The 22,749-nt window shown below is 38.6% G+C and overlaps 1 protein-coding gene across 1 annotated transcript; it reads right to left on the reverse strand.

Annotated features, from left to right (window-relative positions):
- Nucleotides 1-6,848: 6,848 nt before the first annotated feature.
- LOC104594326 (receptor-like protein kinase BRI1-like 3) lies at nt 6,849-11,675 on the reverse strand. Its single transcript, XM_010254569.3, has 2 exons — nt 11,298-11,675; nt 6,849-11,209 (listed from the first exon to the last, which is right to left on the reverse strand). The coding sequence occupies exon 2, from the start codon at nt 10,882-10,884 to the stop codon at nt 7,249-7,251; it is 3,636 nt and encodes a 1,211-aa protein (XP_010252871.1). The 5' UTR covers nt 10,885-11,209; nt 11,298-11,675; the 3' UTR covers nt 6,849-7,248.
- Nucleotides 11,676-22,749: the final 11,074 nt, after the last annotated feature.

Below are 22,749 nucleotides of genomic sequence, written 5' to 3' on the forward strand. Positions count from 1 at the left end.
CATAGTCAATATGTTCAGATATAGTTGCTATAAGAGCTAGCTCCTCCTCTTCTGCTGCAAATAACGCCTCAGCATCCCACTCTTCTTCGCTTTTGGAGGTAGCCACGTTACTCTCCACCGGCTTTTTCTTTGACCAACAAGCTTTCGCCATGTAACCCTTCTTCCCACAATTGTAGCATTTTCCTTCAAATTTTCTGCCGTTGCCATGATTCTTTGAAGCTCCCCCTGTACAAGCACTTCCTTCGCCTTGATGATTTCTTGCCTTGTCATCATTCTTCTTAGACCCTCCAAATGTGTGCTGCTTGGAGTTCCTCCTGCTTTTATTAACATAGAGTGCTTCCTCCTCACCCTTTAGTGAGATTCCTCCCATTTTCTCAGCTAGTGCTTCTTGTCCAGCAAGCAAATTTTCGAACTCAACAAGTGATGGCTGATTTTGCCATCCCTGTATTGCAGCAACAAAGCCCCTGTATTTGGGCCTCAAACCATGGATAATTATTCTTTTTATCCTGGTTTCCCCGATTGGAGCTTTCGGATCCAACTCGGAAATTTCACGGCATAGTGACTTCACCTTGTGAAAATACTGAACGATCGGCATGTCGCGTTGTGCTAACGACAAAAGTTCGCTCTCTAAAAGTTGAAGCCTTGTGTCGTTCTTCTTTGAGAACTACATGGCAAGCGTATCTCAAGCTTCTTTGGGAGTTTTGGCATCCCGGATATGTTCTAGCACATCTTCTTCGACCGTGGTCTTTAAAGCGAACATTGCCTTACCTGCTTTTATCTTCCACTTCCGCAATGTACCATTTGCATCCTCTGCTTCCGGTGCGTAACTTCGTTTCTGTTGACAACCTCCCACAGATCTTGGCCTTGCATGTAAGACATCATACATGTAGACCAAGTATTGTAATTCTGATTGTTGAGCTTTTTTATTCCGCCAATGACTTGAAGATTGCTCATCTTGTCAAGAGAAAAGGCTTACCAAATCTGATGTCCACGACCAACCTGGCTCTGATACCAGATTGATGAAATTGGTGAAATACAACAAAGAAAAATAACTAGAGACACTCACAAAGAATCTCATGAACAGAGAAGAAGGCACAAATTAAACAGCAACCAAGCTATTTTTTTATTTAAAAACTGGACACTACAACTGATGAACTTGTTTTCCTTATATAGGCATACATGAGGATCAACTAATTAAAATATTTTAACTCTACTAATATTTAATTTGGTAACTGACTTAACAGTTACTAATTCACTAACACAAATTCGGTAACCGACTACTAATACAAAATTCGGTAACTGATTAACAATTACTAATCTACTATTAAAATTGGTAACCGACTAATAATTATTAATCTACTAATAAAATTTGTAACCGACTAACAATTACTAATCCACTGACGTGCTAGTGTTGTATTTTATCACACACAAGACCTAAAGACACACAATAGGCGAAAATCGATTAAGCCTAAATATAAACCAAATGATGGTGGCTCAGTTAATAGAATCTCTGACTGGTTGTAGCAGAGACCTGGATTCAATTCCTACTGTCACCACAATAGGCGAAAATCGATTAAGCCTAAATATAAACCAAATGATGGTGGCTCAGTTAATAGAATCTCTGACTGGTTGTAGCAGAGACCTGGATTCAATTCCTACTGTCACCATAATTGCAGGTAGGGATGTCAATGGACCAGTTTTGGGTTGGATTCCATCCAAATCAAAATTAATTTGGATGGACCAATAAGACACATGGAATTGGACCAGTCCAGACTTAATGGCCAAAGTATTTATTGGATTGCATTGAACTTGGTATCCCTAATGGATTTATTGGATTGGGTGAGATTGAACCAATATATGGTCCATTGATAGAAGAATACAGGTGTCAATGTACCAGGTTTGGATTAGAACAAATCTAGATTAAAATCAATTTGAAAAGATTGGATGGAATTGGACTGGTCCAAAGTATTCATCGGACTGGATTGGACCTAGTCCATTACATGTTGGACCAGATTAGATTGGACTAAATCTGGTCCAATTGACACCCCTAATTGGGGATTAAGGGGGTGGGAGATGGGCTATATATGCCATTATGTATAAGATTGTCAGTGGTATTCAAATATAACCTGATTCGATTTGAATTCAATCCATTTACACCCTACACCCCTTTAGGCTTTTATCGGTCTTTACTAACCCAGCCCCCGGCAAATGGGCATGCCAACATTTGAAAGCCAAAGCCCGTTCTAATTAGCAAAAGGTAGTAATCAATTACAAGTAGTAGATAAGATTGAACAAATAACAGGTATATACATGCATTCCCCAATCCAATCCCCACAGGAGCCTCAATGAAGAACAACAAGGAAGAGTCCCTGACCCTATTAACCCACAGATTAATGATTACAGGTGTGGAAATCAATGACAATGAGGACGAAATTAAATTCTGATTGGCTACTTGGCCTAAACGCTCATATATACCAATCACAAAACCCAGCCTGCAGCAGGTACATGATGAAGGCGACACTTTAATTATGAGCTGCCCTCCCTTTCCTAAGTACTCACTCCTTTGTAGATGGATATAGAAGATTGAGAGCTGATCGATGAGGGCTGAGGGATCCCCTCGATCGTTTTCAGTTTTCAATTCTTCATCTATCTATCTATCTATTACTACTAGTATTAATTAGTTGGCTGTCCCCCCATCCTCATGTCCTCCATTCCCATACGTTACTACTCACAATCAAATTGAGCACCGAGTTCTTGTTGAATGTTGACCCCCACTCTATACGGTATACACCACCCACTTCACATCATCATCAATACAATTCAGATCACCTACCCACACGTGCAAATACATGACCGACACCTCCTCCTTCCTATTCCTAGTCCTTGGATGATTATCTGTTTTCCTTTTGCTTACCTAATTGCTTCTTCTATTTCTCTTATATTTTATATAGTATTTAATTATATAGTATTGGTGAGACTCATTCTCTATCCTATTTGTTGTAAACCACCACAAGAAAATTTGTCCTTCTCCCCCACCCTTGACCTTTCTTCCCACTCACTCACCATCACCATCTCTCTCTCATTTGAATTAGCAACCAACTCAAGAGAAGTATTATTTATATATAGGCTAGCTGCCCTTGGGTATTTTCCTTGGTTGAAATTTGGAAAACAACTCATAAATTAAATCACCCAGCTGGATTTCCAGGATGATGTTGGAACTTGTGGTTGTCTAGTTTGATCTCAATAAGTAACCAAGTTGTGGCAGTGTCTTTGTTGGTCATGTAGTAGTAGAAACAAAAATTGACCATTTTTCCAAAATTATCTATTAGGCCTTATTCGCTTGTCATTATCTCACAAAAGTAATTAAGTTGGTCAATCGGGTAATTGATTAATTTCTATATATTCTTATGTTGATATAATGGGTCTTATGGTAAGTGACGTTGTCCGTTATCCGATCCGAGGTGTTCTGAATTGAAGATGTAGTCAGATAGCCCTGCCAACTGGATGAGGTCAACGTGGAAGGATGAAAACATGCACCAAGGTGATCTACAAGCACAAAAAGGATCAAAGGTAATGTGACGCTCGCTCAAGTCAGTAAGAGATGGGAGATTGATTGGGATGAGCTGAGGAGAGCAGGCTAGTCTAGACCGAAATGAATGCATAGGGTGTTAAAATAAGTTGGGAGTCAAAAGTCCTTTACCTTGAAGGGGAAATGCCTTTATATAGCCGAGCATCCGTATTGTAGTCAGATAAGGCCTGTAGGGTTGTCGAGGTTCCCGGGAGCTTGCCCTTTGCTTGATAGGGTGCACCTCCTTATCCTGTGTAGAACTCTACTTCCTTGGTGCACCCTCTCGCAATGCGGTTACGTTGAGTTGTGGCAACGTAGTCTGAGGAGATCGGCCACGGAAGCTGACACGTGGTAAATTTTCCGGGGAGTATTGATTACCCGGTAGATAATTGTTTGCCTGCCCGCCAAAAACGCTAATCCCCTCCACCTCTCTCTTTATCCAGGTAAATGAATACTTAGAAGAACGTTGGCATTATTCGAGAAACTTTTGCCTTAGAAACAAATGGGGACTTAGGGGGTGTTCTATAGCATAGTTTTCATCCACACCACAGGTGTAGTGTGGATGAAAGCAAACCACACTCCAACAAAGTAGTTGTTCTACACTATGGACAAAAATGTGTGAACTGATCTACACCACACCTCCATGGACGTTCTGCAAGGTGTGGTATATTTCAGTCTGCACATTGCATTTGATTCCATGCATCTCAACTACAACATTTGAGATAATCTGTCGTTAATAATTAAAAAAACAATATATTATTTTTTGTAATATACACAATAGAAAAATATTAGTAAATTGCTAAGGATTTTAATAGTTAATGAAAATAATATTAGTAATAATTAATAATATTAAATAACAAATAATGATATTAATATTAATTAAAAATGAGTAGTAATATTAATGATAACTGATAATATTAACAACAATTTTAAAAATATTTAATATTAATTATTAATATTAATAAAAGTAATATTTGAAACTTAATAATTAATAAAATAATATTAATATTAATCAATAAACATGAGTAGCAGTGGCGAGTGGTTCAAATAGAGAAGAGTAATATAGCATGAGAATAAACAAAGGATGAATACTTACTAGTTACCATCGACGATTCGATTTAGCAGTGGTCGAAGAAGGAGTCGTGAGTAGTTCAAACTAGGTTTGTTAGTAATACTCGAAAATCCAAGGCCTGATATAACATCTTATCCGATTATCTCAGATTCAAATGACGTATTTGTGTAATCGAATCGGATTCGGATGTTACAATCTACATTCAATTAATAATCGGATTGGACTCAGATTTGACCCCATCCGATCTGATTAAAATATGAAACCAATTAGTATAATATTTATTAATTTTAATATATAAGTTTATATATAATAATTTAGTATGTTATATTTATATTAGTTTATTATATATAAAAGTTGAAAAATAAATAAATTTTATTTTTCTGGTATTTTAGAAAATTTATAGCGGAGTTGAATTAAATCTAGATTCGATCCGAGTCTGTTAGGATTTGAATTCAAATCCAAGCCAATTGGATTCAGATGTAGGTTATCAATAATCAGATTGAATGTGGGTTTTGTTGCATCCGATCTGAGTCCAATCCGATTACAACCATAGTTCAAATAAAGAAGAATAGCAATGACGAGTAGAGAAGAATAGGGGTGCTCACAGTTCGATTAACCGAACCGTGGGGCTTTTTCTTGGATCGAACTGGTACTACCGATTTTTGGAAAACCGGTAACCGAAACCAGTTAGTTAATCGGTTGACTGGTTTGGTTAGTCAGTTTTTCGGTTTTTTAATTTTTATAATATATTATAAAAATATATATAAATATATAATAAAAAATTATAAATATATATAAAATATTATATTTTAATTAATAAATAATATATCGTATTATATATATTTATATATATAATGCATATTTATTAATTTATAATATATAAAATATATATAGAAATATATGTATACCGGCTGGTTCGGTTAACCGATTTTTCGGTTTGGTTTTTCAATTTTTTTTTTGCTCACCCCTAGAGAAGAATAACAACAGCAAACTCACAAAGAAGTGTTGTAACGGTAAAAAGAAAAGAGGTCTTATAATAGGGTTAAACATACATGCGAAGTATGGGATCGTTATTCCATATACAAAACGGTGTGGTGTAGATGCTTCCACGAGATAAACCTTTAGATGAGAAAATGGACTGTGGTGTGGACCAATCCATGAGATAGTGTGGATCAATCCACACTACAGCCAACAGAACGCATGGCATAGAGGTGATGTGGATTGAAACTGAATATATCTTGGCCAGCCAACACCACCGAACACCACCTTAGTGTTAGACAACAAAACTCAGCCCTGCTATTAATTAATTTCTTGAATTCCATTGATTGCTCTATAGCTTCCTCTGGTCATTGGCCAATGGCCATGATATGTTTAACATTACAGAATATGGTTCAGGGAAAATTTGATGCCTTCAGAAAGTAATAAAACAGCTACCTACGATGATAACCAGAGTATAGAAAGCTTCAAGGCTTATTGGAAAATGGCATATATATATAAGGTCTAATACAGTCATTGGATTAGATGGATTTCACGAGTGGCTTGATATCCAAGACAAACAAACATCTTCAGGCCATAAGCCCACATATACTTTGTCGAAGATCAAAAGAAAGACTTTCAATCTGTGGTAATTCTGTTAAATGGAGAAACATAGGCATTAAGATAGAATTTAAAATAATATAATAACTTCAGATTTCAGTTTTGAATCTGGTAACTTTTTAAAAGAGCAAAGCAGACATCTATATGATGATGAAGGCTACATGCAAGTTTGATAAATAAAAAGTAGTGCAATCAATCCTAACAAAAAAGCAGACTCAGTTTTCCTTTTTTATACAAGAAGTATATGAAACCGAAACCTTATTTCCTGCTAGTCATGCAGAGAAAATATATAGATGAATAAACTCATGGGGAGGTAATCATGGGTTCTGCTATTCATCTAGCATAGAAACAACGGAATTGGGTGTTAGTATAAACTGTTGTAGATGCCAACACTCCACCAATCGGTGGATGATTGGAGGGATAGAGCACTAAAAGAAATGTTAGTAAAATTATCAGATCATGCACCTTTTCTCCCAATTAATCGAGCAACGTGTGCTTTATACTTTTTTTTTTCTTCTTTTGGTGAGGGGATCTCAAATGGTGAGGGAAAATAATCCCACTTTCTATACAATCATCAGTTCTAGCACTACATACAGTTTCCTTCCAGACTTATTTTTCAGTAACCACTATTTAAAAATAAATAATCTAAACAGTTGTGAACAGTAAACAAAATTATGTTCAAATCATTGAATAAAGACAACAAGGTCTAGAGGAGGAAAAGAAGTATAGTAGATACAGTGATAGGAAATGAAAAATTTGAATTTGAAGAAATGATGGACCCTTTTCTTTCTACTTATCCTTTTGTCTCCTCTAGCACTCTTCCAGTTTCAGATGTGGGTCGTTCTCAACTTCTCTGTCAGTATTTCTTTGCTATATATTTACAGTAGGCAAAATATGTGAAATTGGGAATCCCCTAAACCTGATCAAAACTTCCAAATTATGTCGAAATATACTACTCCGCATGCAGGCTGCCAAGAATGAAACCTTAGTCCTAGAGTTTGACTATTCCAAATCAAGGCTCTTTCTCCCGGGATTCATCAATAACAGTATCTTGTAGTGATGAAAAGCTATCAAGTATATCACTTTCTGAATCAATCTGAAGCTCTTTAAACATGGCCATTACTTGAATCATGGTTGGCCTGCGGAATGGCCTGTCATCCAAGCAATCAAAAGCAATCTTAAGGTACTGAAACAGTTCAGCCTCACAAGATTTCTGTACCACAAGCTCAGGGTCGAGTATTTCATTAGCTCTCTTCTCCTTCTGCAGCTGCTTTGCCCAGCCAACCAGGTTGTTGTCATCACCAAATTCTAATGGGTCAATTGGCCTCTTTCCTGAGAGAAGCTCCAGCAGTATAACACCGTAGCTGTAGACATCACCTTTCGTAGTGCATCTGAAACTTTGGTAATATTCTGGTGGAACATAACCCGGTGTCCCTGCGAGAGTGCTTACACTGAGATGGGTGTCAAGCGCATTCATTAATCTTGCCATGCCAAAATCAGAAACCCGAGCCTCTAAATTTTCGTCCAGAAGAACATTGCTGCACTTCATGTCCCTGTGGATTATATGAGGTATGCAGCTATGGTGAAGGAATGCAAGTCCTCTGGCTGACCCAATGGCAATCTTCTTTCTTGCAGCCCAGTCAAGGTTTGAACCCCCTGCCTTGGCCCTGTCATGAAGAACCATTTCCAAGCTTCCCCATCTCATGTACTCGTACACAAGAAGCCTCTCTTCTCCAATCTTGCAGTATCCTAACAAGGGAACAAGGTTTCTGTGTTTGATCTTGCCAATTGTTTCCATTTCTGCAGTGAATTCTCTGTCACCCTGACCCGTAACATGGATCAGCTTCTTGATGGCAACAACACTCCCATCCTTCAACCGGGCCTTATAAACATCACCAAACCCACCGGACCCTATCAAGCTATCAGCACTGAAACCATTAGTGGCTTCAAGGAGATGTGCAAAAGTCAGTTTCCTCAGGGGCTTCTCAAATGTGGCAACATTGATGCTCAGAGGCTCAGGAATACCAGATAGCTTCCAGCTACTACTACCTGAAGTTGGAAGGCTTTCGATGTATGTTTCTCCCTGATCTTCCTTTCTCTGGTAGCTCTTTATCCTGATTAGAGCCAATGTAAGGCCAAGGATGCAGAATAGAGAAATCGCGATTCCAATCACCACTCCTGAAGCCATTGACTGCTTCTTCCTTGGCGGATTTAGATTCATCTGATGGTCTCCAGTGCCAGACCCACAGGGAGAAAGGGGAAGCCCACATAGGCCAGAATTGTTTTCATACCTTGATGCAGGAAATGTGGTCAGCTGGCCTGTGGAAGGGATTGGACCAGAGAGATTGTTGTTTGACACATCTAGATCACTGATAAATGAAAGTGTTCCCAATGACCCAGGGATGAATCCTTGGAGATAGTTGTGAGAAAGATCAAGGACCGCTACCTCTTTCAGGCCTCCGAGGCTATCAGGGATGATTCCTGTAAGCATATTGTGTCCCAAATTTAAGACCTGCAAGTAATGCATCGACCCAAAGCTATCTGGGATTGATCCAGACAATGAATTGTAGGACAGGTCCAGGTAAATCAGGCTGCCATCCTTTGAAAATGTGTAGACTGTCAAGCCAGTGTAAATTCTAGTAGTTGGGCAAGAATGAATCATAGGGAAACCTGCCAGCCTTTCAGTTCGGATTCCCTCAAATTCAAATAGTCCTCCAGCACCTCTGCAAGCAGTTCCACCTTCATTCCTCACAAAGGCAAACTGCTTCCCTGAAACAAGTCCAGGGATGACATTACCGGCTTGGTCGGCAAGTTCAGATGGAAGACGTCCGCTTAGATTGTTACTATTTAAATCGAGCCATATAAGGCTCTTGCATTTACCAAGCTCTGCTGGGACCTCACCAGAGAGTGAGTTGTTACCTAGTTGGAGAATAGCAAGGTTTTGGAGATTCCCAATGCCAGCAGGAATTTGTCCTGTGAGGCAGTTGCTAGAGAGAGACACCCATATCAGATAAGTGCACTTGGAAAGGGAGATAGGGATTGTTCCTGTGATAAAATTGTTGTTCAGGATCAGAGTTTGCAAATTCCCTCCATTAACACAGATTCCTTCTGGAATTTCTCCACTGAGGTTATTTGCCCACATAACCAGGTCAGAAAGATTGGGCAGTGCCCAGATTTCTGAAGGAATGGAACCACTTAGATTGTTGAAGCTAAAGTCAACTGACCTCATGTTCTTGCAGTTTCCAAGCTCGGGAGGCACTGGCCCTGAAAGAAGATTGTTGGGTAAGAGTAGTTTTTTCAGAGAAGAGGAGGAAGAGCAAAATCCAGAAGGGAAATTGGTAAACCCATTAGAGCTCAGGTCAAGCACCTCAAGCTGAGTGAGGTTCGATACAGATAGAGGCACAGGACCGGTTATGTTATTAAAAGGAAGGAGTAGGTGCCTCATAGATGGAAGAGAGCTGACCACAGTAGTGAGGAAATCTCCAGAGAGCTGATTGTTGCCAAGGTTGAGGCTCTGCAGAGAAGTGCAAGACACGAAAGCCAATGGAACCCCCCCAGTGAGAGCATTGCCTGAGAGATCGAGTGACTGAAGAGTTCGACATATTTGAGCCAATTCCGATGGAATCTCCCCTGAAAACTGGTTCTGGGCCAAGGACAGCTGCTGCATATTAACCAGTCTACCCAAGACTGAGGGAATATTATTTTGAAGCCGGTTATGGGAGAGATCTAGTTTCTCAAGCTGCAGACAATTGGACAAAGTTCTCGGAAACCCCATGCCAGAGAGGCTGTTGTGAGACAAATCCAGTACAGTAAGGTCGCCGCAGTTTCCGAACTCAATGTCCGAGAATTTCCCAGAGAAGTTGTTGTGGGAGAGGTCAAGATGCCTGAGAGAAGCCGGTGATTGGGAAACAAAAGCTGACGGAATCTCGCCGGACAATAGATTATATGAGAGGTCTAGAGTCGACAGATTCTTGCAAGATGACATATTTAGGCCACCGTCAGTCAATTTTCCCGCCAGCTTGTTGTCGGAGAAGTTGAGAAGATTCAAATTCTGGCAATTGGAGAGAGTGTAGTCCAATAGGTTGTTATCCGAGACCCGATTGCGTGAAAGATCGAGTTCCTGCAGAGAAGAACCGAAGATGAAACCAGGTCCTGCTCCAGGGATTGAATTGCGAGAGAGGTTGAGAGAAATCAAATGATGACAGCGATTCAGAAATGATTCAGAACTGATGGACTCGGAAAAGTTATTGGAGGACAAATCGAGGGTCTCGAAGTTGCATGCCAGAGAAGCTCTGCTTCTACTACTGCTGGGGGAGAGATCACCAGAGAAGAAGTTACCGCGAAGGCTGACGTACCGGAGATTTTGCAAAGCCATGAGAGAATCCATTTGGAGTTGACCGGTAAGACCGCCATTACTGAGATCGAGAGATGTAACTCGTTTCTCAGAGGAGCAGTTGATGCCCCTCCACGAGCACGGACTCGACGAGTCAAGTCTCCAGTCACCCAGAATCCCTCTTGGATCGCTCTGCACTGAAGAGTGCTTGAAATCCATTAAAGCTACCATTTCGTCATTGGCTCGGACTACAGAAAAGGATGAACTGGTTGTCGTCGAGACGAGAACCACAAAGAGAAAGCGAAGGAACACCATTGATGCTGCCCAGACCTTCAGTTCAACTGAATTTCCAAATAATTCCAGACTTGGAAAGCAAAATCAAAGAACAAAAGTGATTATGATGTTTTTTCAGCTCTTGTTCTCTCTCTATTGCTTCTGTGTTTCTACATTTCCGAGGCCTCAAGATCAAAACAGAATCGCGCCCAAGAGAATTTTGAGAGAGAATAATCTGTTCCTAAACTTGTTCTTTTATTCTTCGCTGTCTTAGTTTCTTCAGTCTCCAGAATCTCCACTCCGACGCATTTCCGAATCTTCGATGTTCCAAGTTCCAACTTCCAATTCAGGAAAAAACAGAGAAGCCCTGTCATGGTTGACAAAGTTCCCGATCAGAGTATTCCATTCAACCAAACCAAACAATGTAAGGAAAGAAACGAGAGAGACAAACGAACCTATTGTTCAATAAAAACCCGTCTAAGTGTAACTACATGCGAAGAAGCAAAGACTCGGTCATGATATCTGCTGTGTCTGGTACGATGTGATCAGAAATGTCTTCGTCAGAGCAAGTTTCTTTTTCGTAGAAATCTCCATGTATCTACAAATTTCGGATCGGAGTCGGACTTGATATCTTGCGATATTTACGAATTCAAGATTTTACTGGAGAGCTTGAAGCAAGTGAACAGATAGTAAAGAGTGAAGAGAAGGAGATGAAGGTGGAAGAGAAGAAAGAGTAGAGAGATAGAGAGAGGGCGGAGGATGCTAAGAATAGAATAGAAACAAGTTGCAGAGAACGGGGAAGAGGAAGAAAAATCGAGAATTTAGACGGGCATAGTTTAAAGAGAAAAAAAAAAAAAAAAGACTTTATCTTAAAAAAGAAGATAAATTAATAATTATGAGGGGCCATTTTCTTAATATGCGAGTCTGGTCAAACTCGGGATTTGATTCTCTTTCACTTGCACCCACCTCCACTCTTCGCCCCTTTTTGGGCCATGGCCCGGTGGCCCCTACCCTTTTCCTCTCTCTCTCTCTCTCTAAACTTCTCCAGACATCAGTGGTTTGAGTTGAGAATTTTGTTTCTTTCTATTCGGGGTTTTAACTGCATACGACGTCAGAAACAAGGGGAAGCTTTAGCCATTGGATTGGTATCAGAGGACTGTGCTGTGTCAAGACTCAAAAGAGTAGGGATCAGAATTCACAGAAATGTTCCTCCTGTTTTCGTTAAGATTTGTACTTCTTACGTCTGCACCGCACACCAACAGGGGAACACCTATGAGCCTATAATTGCCCTGATGTGTCCCTGCATTTGCATTTTGTTATTTTTGAACGGGAGTTAAGACACTCAGGGTATTTCTGTAATTATCAATATTAGCTTTATTTTTTATTTTTACTTATCCGGCAAGAGTTTGCCCCGGTAAGTTCGGTTTCTATTATACAGTACAATATATATACAAAATACAATGTTGTATTTGTACTTCTTCTAAATTGAGTCTATGGAAAATCGTGTATTGGCTTCTTAGTAAATTTGGGATAAAAATATAAAAGAGAAAAAATTTACTATCTTTGAGGAAAGAATATCATATGCATATTTCTTGTCTCTAAATTAGATAATATTGTCCTCTTTTTGTTTCTTTTAAAGAATGTTTATTGGCTTAGTATCTAATTGTAGGTTTTATGTTTTGGACGGGCTAGGGTTAAGTTTGTATGGGAAAGTCATTTGTATCTTGGACTTGGGATAAGGCGGGCTATGTACTTTCTTGTAATCTTTCTTCTTTCCTTTGATAATGGTTAATAAAATTTAAAGTGATCGTCTCTCCACTCGGTGTAAACAAGCTTGGAACAAGATAACTTTTATTCTCTCCTATAATCTTTTTTCTTCCTTTTAATAATGATTAATAAAATTTAAGATGGCCGCCCCTCCATTTACTTAGAAAAAAGATTTTTTTTTTTTATCTTTTCCTATGGAATAAACACTTTGTTTTAATTCTTTAACCAAAATATAGTTTTCTCTCTCTATTAAGCATGATCAGGTGAAACGATAAGAATAGCTGGAATTGCCTCTCGTGTATTCAACTCAATTACAACTAATTTGTTTTGTTTTTTATTTCTCCCACTTCCTACTTTTCTGTTTTTTTTAAGATAGAAAATTCAAAAGAGAATTGAGAGCAATATATTTTTAAGCAAAAATAAAATAAGGCCCATGCCCTCCTCTATATTGGTGCTATTAATTCAACTTAATCTGGTGATGGTGAACAAAATGGTAATACCCAAAAACCAGTACTGAATCAGCTGCCAGTTTTTTGTTTTTCTCGGTCCAAGAATCAGCTGCCAGTGCCAGTTTTAGGACCACTTATACCCTTTATGTTTATATTATTATATACACAACCATGTTGGTGATTCCCCCTTTACGGCTTTACCCCCCCCCCCCCCCCCCCCCCCCCCTCACACAAACCCAAAAAAAAATAATAATAATAATAATAATCGTGATTCTCTTTTTCTAGGTTAGAGGTAGAAAAAAAGTTAATATATCAAAAAATACCCATTCAAGAAATTTCTATAAAACGAAAATTAGCAAAAAATAATAAAAAATCATTGAGAAAAAGGGTAATTTAGGGATTTAAAAATTTCAAATGATCAAATGGGAATTTTTTTTTTCCAAGTTAACTAATTAACCATAGAGTTTTCATCAGAATCTAAAAATTCAGGGGTATTATAAAAGTTCATGAGGTAATCCATATTTAAAATTTTTTTAGGGGGAGTGTTTCGTAAAAATGCCAAATCAGAAAGCTTAGGAATCCCCATAACTTTGTTGACCAGTCATGGCTCCAAATCAAAATTTTGCTGATAATGAGTAGGAGGAGTGATTGAAGTGAGGAATCAAGGAATCATGAATGATGGGATTTATGTTTGGACGTCATGGTAATTGAAATCGGTCCCGGGTCTAAAGACTAAAAAGCGTGTAACACGTATCATTCTAAAGTCTCTAACAGTCATTGGCATTTATTCCCGCTCACGAACTTTCACAAACAGCATTGCTTCTTTTATACGTTTCTCTGACTTTCTTTCCCGTTCCATTCAAGACGTAACCCAAACCTACTCACTTCCCACTCTACATTGAAAAAAAGTACAGACCACACACTACGGATTTAGAGTTTAGAAGAAGCCCTCTGATTAAACTTTTATCAAAGCAAACCAAGGAAAAGATCCAAAGTCCTTCTATCACTTATAAGTGACGACGACACTTGTTGGAGTTTTTCCGGCGTGGGAAGGAGCCTTGCGATTTTCACCTCCGGCTTCGTTTAGTGCTATTAATGGATCGGGTCTATCCGATGGATTCGAATCCACCAAATTGATTATAATGATTCTAGTTCTGTAATTTTGTTCCGTTTAATAATTGGGTCGGTTTTGATTCTTGCCTATCTCAAACCAATTCAGATATATATAATATTTTCTTAACTTTTTTAAATTTGATAAATAATAAATAAACAATATTAATCAGAATATGACTCGATAAATTCGATTAGTAACTGAAATGGTTCTGGGTCTATGATGTTGTCCCGATTAATAATTGATTCAGTTCTCCAAATCCGACCCATTTAACAGCCCTAGCTCCAGGCTCTAATTTCAAGACTTGGATTCCAAAAATGTACACGGAACATGTATAAACCCACTCGGGATGGAGGAGGATACAATTGGAGCATTACGAAACACCACGTCAGCCTGATAGGTGAGCTACTATCCGAATTATGAGTAATACTATATATAGAGGATGGGATGCTGTTTGCAAATTTAGAGTCAGAGGATCAACCGCATAATGAACTGTTTGGCCTATGACATTGACTGTTTGAATAATAGCCTAGCTGTGCTTCTTCCTGGGTCGACTACGCTTAAATATGATTATTAAAAAGCACAAAGCAATAAGTAATTCTCAGTAGTAAAAAGCAAATGAAATGGCTCCTAACTATTGCCGTGATTGTACGTACCTGTACTGCTTTACTCGATAAATCCTCCCCTCTTAAGCTCAACCAAGGACAAGGAGCGCTCCTCAGGTGTAGGGCTGTTTTGGGAAATGGGATTTGATGTGGAATTCCAATTCGATTGCATGACACAAGATTTAATTAGCAGGATTCGAAATAACATGGGGGTGTTAAACCATTTGAATTCAGGGAAGTTGATACGGCCGGGAATGGAATTTCATTACAAATCTACTCCATAATCCAAACAGGTCTTAAATAAACAAGCTTCTTTGAAAAAAATTAAAAACCAAATTAGTAACTAAATTAGTTAGTTTGGGCATATGTTATTATTGAGAAGTCATATGGCTTTGGATTTATGATAAATTGATTATGTGGAATATTTTTACTTTCGTATTTTACTTTGAAAACACTTTAAATATTTTTTTAAACATGGTTTTCAAGGCAAAAATAAGTGAAGGCGTTTGTACAATAAAATGTTTTATATGTATATGCCACATGGCATTATATATGAATGCCAAGTGGTATACATTTGCCATTAGTTATATTCAAATGTTACATGGCATTTAAATAATATCATATATTATACATGTCATTAAATATATTTAAATTTCACATTACATTCATATATGTTATCATGTGATGGGATGTATAAATATTACATGTATAGTTGGTGCATACGTTTTAAAAAGTATAAAACATATTAGAGAGCCAAAAAACACAAAGTATCAAAAGTTGATTTCGTGCTTTTTATATTGATTGTATTTTTATTATGTTTTTTTTAAGTAAAAAACATGTCAAACAAATGCAAACTAATATTTTTTTTGTTTTTGTACTTTTATACTTTGAAAAGTATGAAAGTACTTTTAGAAGCTACAATCAAATAGAGCCTTAATTAATTGATTATCATGTTCATATGATGAAAAACAGAAATAATTTAAAAAAGAAAGGGAGGTGTTTCAAAAGATGTTGGATTCATTATCATCCCTACTTTATCCCAACTATATGGGATCATCTACATAAATCTTATTTCATCAATCCATTCTATTTAAATTTATATATCCATATTCTTAATTCATTTGCGTCATTTTCAAAATCTAGCCAACAAATAAAGATGATGAACCATGGTGAGTGGTTGAATCAAGCTACTTCTGAAGACTTGCAAAATAGCAGTGAGTCCTGAGGTATATCCCTAGGATGAATTCTTCGATGCTTAAATAAGTAAGCAAGCAAGGGGTCGTTAGGCAAAACCGATGAGGTTGTGGCAAGGAAAACAAGGAAGCAGGGAGCTAGAATGCTATGTACTGCATGTATGCATTTTATAGAAGTGTCTTAATTACCGAAGAATTCTAATCCAATTAGGAAATGGCTTTCTAAACCAGCCCAAAGAACCCATATATGAGAGGTACCCTTATTCATCAATTTATTACTACTACCAATTGCCCTTTTTTATCTACCTTAAATTCTTATAAATTCTTCAAAAAATATTAATTATTTGGGAAAAATTTATGATACCAAAAAATTATAAAGATGTTTAACCAATCAAAACTTATTCGTGAATTTTAATAAATACCACCTGATTGATTAACCTATACCGATTGATTGGTCACAAATTTTTAAATTTCATGTATTTCCAATATCATAATCCAACCCTAAATATAAATTATAAGTGTGATAGGATGTGCGGTTGCAATCTCTAAATATAAATTAACCTTTTTTCTAGCTCAAAATATCTTAATAAGATATACATTGTTAATGTTAACATTATATGCTCCTTCAACAAGAAGCAACCTAGCAATAGGTTGGGTACTCATCAACAACCCTAACCCCAAACATTTGGGTTGATGACAATAATCTTATTTCACCATTACACTCTATCAACGGAGGAAGACAACATTCATGTAAGTGTAGCTGACTCGAAACTAATGGTTTTGTCACTTCATGTGGGTCCACTTGTACTCAATGCAATAAGAAAAAATTATAAAATCAAATGCTAGGATTTTTCAATAAAATAAGGAAGGAGGTTTTGATGAAAAGGAAGATCTCTGATCATTAATTAATAAAATATATATATATATATATATATATATATAATTTTTTTTTGTATTTCCATAATTTCATCTGATTATTCAAATATGGGTGTGCCCAAATCAGCTTGATGATCATTATTCATATGGGAAATGGAGATTATGGGTATTATGTGTGTGTTTGTCGTAAGGTGAAATAATTAAGGAGGAGATGGAGCGATGGAGGAGCATGTTTGAAAAGGAAGAAGGAAGATACGAAGAAGTCACGTAGTACACCTTTGAAAATTGAAAAAGTATGGTGGGGTGTCACTCAATTCTGTCGTTACACGTCACAGTCGAATCCTGAATTCATGCTTCCATTTTCTTAGTATTTATTTTCTTTTTGTCTTTTACTATTCATATTTATTTATTTTTTGTTCTTCTCCTTGAAAACAATTATAGAATATTGTTCACATGTCTCCCTCCAAACCAGCCAAATCCTCGCAAATAAATCTGCGGTTTTGGGGCTTCCTTCTAAATTAAATTATAAAGCTTCAACCTTTCTTCTCCGGCCGTCCCCTCACGTTGCTTGTCAAGTGCCAATACTAACTTGGCTTAAAAAAAAAATAAAAAACAAGCCAACACTTCCTTTTGATGGTCAGGTCAGGTGTCCGGTATCCCCGTGCGGCTTCCTACCCACGTCGATGTTTGCTTTTCCTTTATTAAAGAAAAGAAGGGCAAATTTCATAAAATACCCTTATCTTTTAGAAAATTGATATATATTATCTTAAAGTATCTTTTAAGTTTTTTTGACAATTGAGACTTACAACTGCTCATCTCCTTGGAAAATATACCAGAGCTTGAGAATGACTACATTGATCCTCCAACCACCCAAGACAAAGCCATAGGGGGCACCACCGGTTGGTGGCTAGAATCCAAGTAGCTGCCTAGATCCAGCCCTACAAACCATATAGAAGGGGGAAATTCTCAATTGTATTCACAAATATATATAATATATATATAGCACTTCTATTCCCATTATCAAAGCCGATGTCTCTAGACTCCAATCCATCATCTTTGTGGGACCTCTGCAGTAAAGTCAAACTTATCTTGAACTGCATTGGACTCTACAACCCATGGCGTGATCGAACCCTTCCTCTTCTTCTCTTCACTTCGCCTAACGATGCCAGAACGTCTCCAACGACCTCCAATTCGTCCTCCATGACACCCTCAACGCTTTTGGGGTCAACACCACTCATACCAGAGTGAGACTTCTCCTCCTTCTGTGTTTGTTTCTCTTTTTTGGTTTTGTTCGGTGAATTGGGTTGAATGGCGATGGTTGTGCTGTGTAGAAGGCGAGAAATGATTTTGGAACTCAAATTCGTCAGTTGTTGAACATCGAGAGGCCGACAAGCTTTTTGAATGGAATGGCAGTGCTTCTCTAGGCTCTTGGGGGAGAAGTCGACAGAGGAGTTGCGGGCCTATTGGATGTTGCTGATTCATACGAGCTCTTTAAACACCTGTTACATCCTCTAATTTGTTGGATATTAATCTCATTAGAGATTAAATCCAATAGGGTTTGATTGATAAATTACATGAGAAAAGAGAAAAATACCTGCACAGATGTCTTACAAAATAGTTTTTTCTCTTATTAAAACTTATTTTTAACTTGTCCCACATTGGAAAATTACAAAACTTGTTTGAATTTTTAAACAAGAGCTTATTTACACTCGTTAGAAATAAAGAGGAGAGTATGGAGGCTTGCTATCACGCACGCGTTTGTATGTGTGTGATTCAATGAGGCAATTTAGAGGCGCACTTTACTTAAAATGGAATTGTGCACGTATGTGTGTGTATAGTGCACGTTAATGTTTCAACGGTCATGATTCAATCAGGTGTGATCAAGAGGCACTATTCAAAGTTAATAATCATTAACTGTTAACTACATTTTTAACAATCACAATGTTTGAAATTGTGACTGTTCAATGAGACTTTTCTCAACCAGCACCTTTCTCTGCTCCATGACTCTTCAAAAATCATTTAAGGAGTGTGAATCAAGTATTTGAACACAAGTTCTTCGAAAAACACTCGTGTTTCTTTCAATTCAATATGCTACTGTTCAAAAAAGGTTTCTTCGGAGACTCTTCAAATTTGTTAGTTGCATATTCTCACCCAAGACTATTGTACCCTGAGAATGAATTTACCTATAACCCAACATCAAGCTCAGTTGTTCTAAAAATAGTATCTTCAGATAAGCCTCCTAATGCCTCAACATGTTATTGAGGTGGTCCCATCGAAAGAAAATGGGATCCTCCATGCAAACCATGGTTGGAGTTTTTTGCTAGAAAAACAAAATAAGTTCTTCGGAAGGAGAATCTAATCTAATAAAGGTTTTTGGTCTTTTAACTCTTTCTCGCACTCTTCGGTGCCTCTGCCAATTGATTCGTTTATTCAGAGGCTGGATGACCTTTCCATGGATTATTGTCCGCGTAATAGTGGAGGACATGTGAGACCCATCCATGGCCATGGATTACCATTCGCATAACAGTTCGCTTTTCAAATTGTCACCGGAGGCTTTCTTGGGCAGTCTAGAGAAGTTCTTGTACGGTCACAACGCATCTTGCATCTTGGGATTCAAAAAAAAATTTCCCAAAGAAAACTTTCCCTAATTAATGAATCAAATAACTAAGGAGCTGTTTGGAAGTCTTTTGGGTTGATCTTTTAACAGCCCGCTCAATAGATGCTTTTGGGGTCTTGTCTTTAGTGTTTAGCTCTTCTCATGGTCCACTGGCTGAGAAGTCTATTTTTAGCATAAAAAGACTAAAAGTTTCATTTGAAATTTTCCATATTTTGACTTTTTTTCCGTCTTCTGCACAGTCTCTTCAGGTCTTTCAACATACACGGTAAAAAGCGGGAGAAGGCATTCTTTTTAGTCTTTTAAACCATTCCTACACATGCCAAAAAAGAAAAACGCCAAACACCACCTAATTTTAATGGCTAAACATATATACACAATATGAAAAATCTTCATATATAGTCGTCTAATTTGCATAGTTTACATAATCCTGGACCATGCAGAATTCACCCCCAATTCCATCGTAAGCACAGTAAACGTACAGTTTCAGTAAAAGTACTATTTGATAAAGAAATGTAATACATGAGAGTGTGGTTAGAGGACAAAAGGGCCACGGGTTGGAGTGGGGCCGAGTTGTATATATCTCGTTTCCAACCCTGAATACATGTACCCGGCTCCATACTCTAGTGGGCCCGGAAATCCCAACCCCATCCCCACTCCGCCGGGAACGGTGATTCCTGAATTTGCCTGCCCTTCTCCCGTCATTGCTAGACATGGTTTTATTAACATGTTCAATCACATTTTGCGTTGAACTTGAACTTCCCAAGACAAATTGAATCTCAATTTCAAGTGAACAAAAACTATCATTTGCAATCCTAAATTTTAATAATATTAATTTAAAATTAATTATATCAATAAATTTTTTAAAGTTAATAAATAAAAAAATAAAATTTATAAACAAGTAATTCACCTAAAAACTTTAAGGTCCCATTTAGTGGTTATGTTGTGTTTGGTTGCAGTGCAAAGTAATTTAGACTAGTACAAATGCATGGGAGTGCAAATGTAAAAAATGCAAATTCTTATTTAATTTTGTTTTGGATTTTACTTTATTCTACTTCATGTCTTAATTTACTTCATTTGTGTTGCAATTAAACAAAATAAGCTAAAATTTGAAACGAAAATATGTTAGAGTTTACACTCAAATCATTTGCATTGCCATGGTTTTGCATCAACGCACATTTAATTTGCATTGCAACCAAACACAGCCTTAGTCGCAAAAAGCGGTAAACGTGATTTCACCTTCATTGGTAATCTTGTTCTTTCATCATTCTACCCATTTTTCGTCTAAAATATGACAAATTAATCAAGGAGACTGTTCGGGTGATGGTTGAGTTGGCCAAGGATGCCACGTGGCTATCTCCACGGTTGCCCCCTCTCCGACCACATTGACACCACGCGTAACAAAAGAGCACAACTAAGAAGGAGTATCCTATACGGACAAGGAAGCGTACTCCACCGGGGAAGAGGAAACCTCTCGAAGACCTTGGCGGATGCCCTCATCTCGACAACCCTGGGGGCCCTATCCATCTGCGACACGGACACCCAACTATAAATAGGTATTCCCCGCTCAAGGTAAGGGACCCTTTTGGAACTTCACTCTTTGAATACCTCTTTGCACTCTTTTCGGCCCAGACCATCGCTATCTCAACCTACTTGGCCCAGCTACATCCTTCTCGATCCTACTGACTTGAGCATCGGAGTACCTACCTTTGGAGCAACTCCTCAGGCCTCTGACTTTTCTCTTAGTTGCAAATCTCAATGCGCGGCTTCATCCTTCCACCTCGGCCTCGTCCAGTTGGCAAGATTTTCTGATTATGTCCTCGGTTTGGAACACCTCGAATTGGACAACATCATATTGGTGTCGTTTGTGGGAAACATACAAAAAGTCATTTCCAAAACCCCTTTCCGTGCATTAAAAGCAACCATGCCTAAGAACACATCCGACCACTCCGGAGCAACCTTGAGGGAATAATTAGCAAGCCTCATGCAAGTACGACAAAGGAAAGGAGAAACCTTGAGGGAATACTTGGCAAGATTCAACATCGAGACCCTTCAAGTCCGAGCTCTAGACCAATCGGTAGTTGTGAAAACCATCATGAGTGGGTTGCGCTCCTCAATGTTTAGCTTTTCGTTGCAAAAGAACCCTCCGCCCAACTTGAATACACTCATGAAGCATGCGTTGAAGTACATGAATGCTAAGGAACCCCAGGCACTATGAAGGAGTGAAGAGGACCAACATGATCGGAAGCAGAAGGACCATGATGAGCATAGATTGGATAGAGATAGAAAGAGACAGGACCACTGACCTGACCGCAAATTAAGGACCCCGCCATCGACGTATAGGAACTTTACTCCCCTGAATGCGCCGCGGGCCAAAATATTGATGTAGATCCATGAACGTAACTTCGTTAAGTGGCCTGAAAAGATGAAAACACAGGGCAACAAAAGGAATCAAGACAAGTATTGCGATTTCCACCTAGACCACGGCCATGACACTAAAAGATGCCACGACCTTCACCACCACCTGGAAGACCTCGTCCGACGCGGATACCTCTGTGAGTTCATCGATATCAAAGAGCATAAACCTGGAGAAGAACTACACCGCACCGACGATGCCACAACCCAAGCTCCCCCTGTCAGGGTCATCGTCATCATCTCAGGCGAGATGGCCCTTAAAGGGGGAAACTAAGCACAGAGGACCCACACTGAAGAGCTAGAGTGCTAGGAATTCAAATGTAGTAATGACAATCAGCGTCGAGCACTAACGGCGATTAGGTTGTACAAGCTCAATGAATAAAGAATTTTCCTACAAGTACACACACGACAAAACACCTACATACGATCTAGCCAAACTCCGACGACCGAATTCCATGTTGACCAATGGTCACATCATGATGACATCCTCGTCAAGGACCCATTTGTCCTATAATGGCCAAGGCCTAACAACCATCACGAGACCCGACCGACCACAAACAGTTTGAGGCTAGGACAAACCATAGACGGGTAGCACGGGAACGACATCTCCGCCATAGAATGGCAAGAGGACAGCCATCGAATTTCGTGCACCCTCCTGACTTGCAGTCGGAGCAGAGCTAACTAAACATCACAGCTAGCCCAGTCAAAGAGCGTGAATCTCTCCAAGCTCAGGTGCCACCAAACTCCCTAACAATGTTGGGAGCTTGGAAGCACCTCGGCCAACCTAAGATCGAGGCCGCTAGGCCAAAGACCTTGGCTAGTGCAAGACCGAAGCCACAATGCCGAAAACCTCAACTGTCGAGCATCAAGCCAAGCA

The sequence above is a fragment of the Nelumbo nucifera genome, chromosome 1, assembly GCF_055504915.1.
Source record: "Nelumbo nucifera cultivar China Antique chromosome 1, China Antique-T2T, whole genome shotgun sequence".
Lineage (NCBI taxonomy): Eukaryota > Viridiplantae > Streptophyta > Magnoliopsida > Proteales > Nelumbonaceae > Nelumbo > Nelumbo nucifera.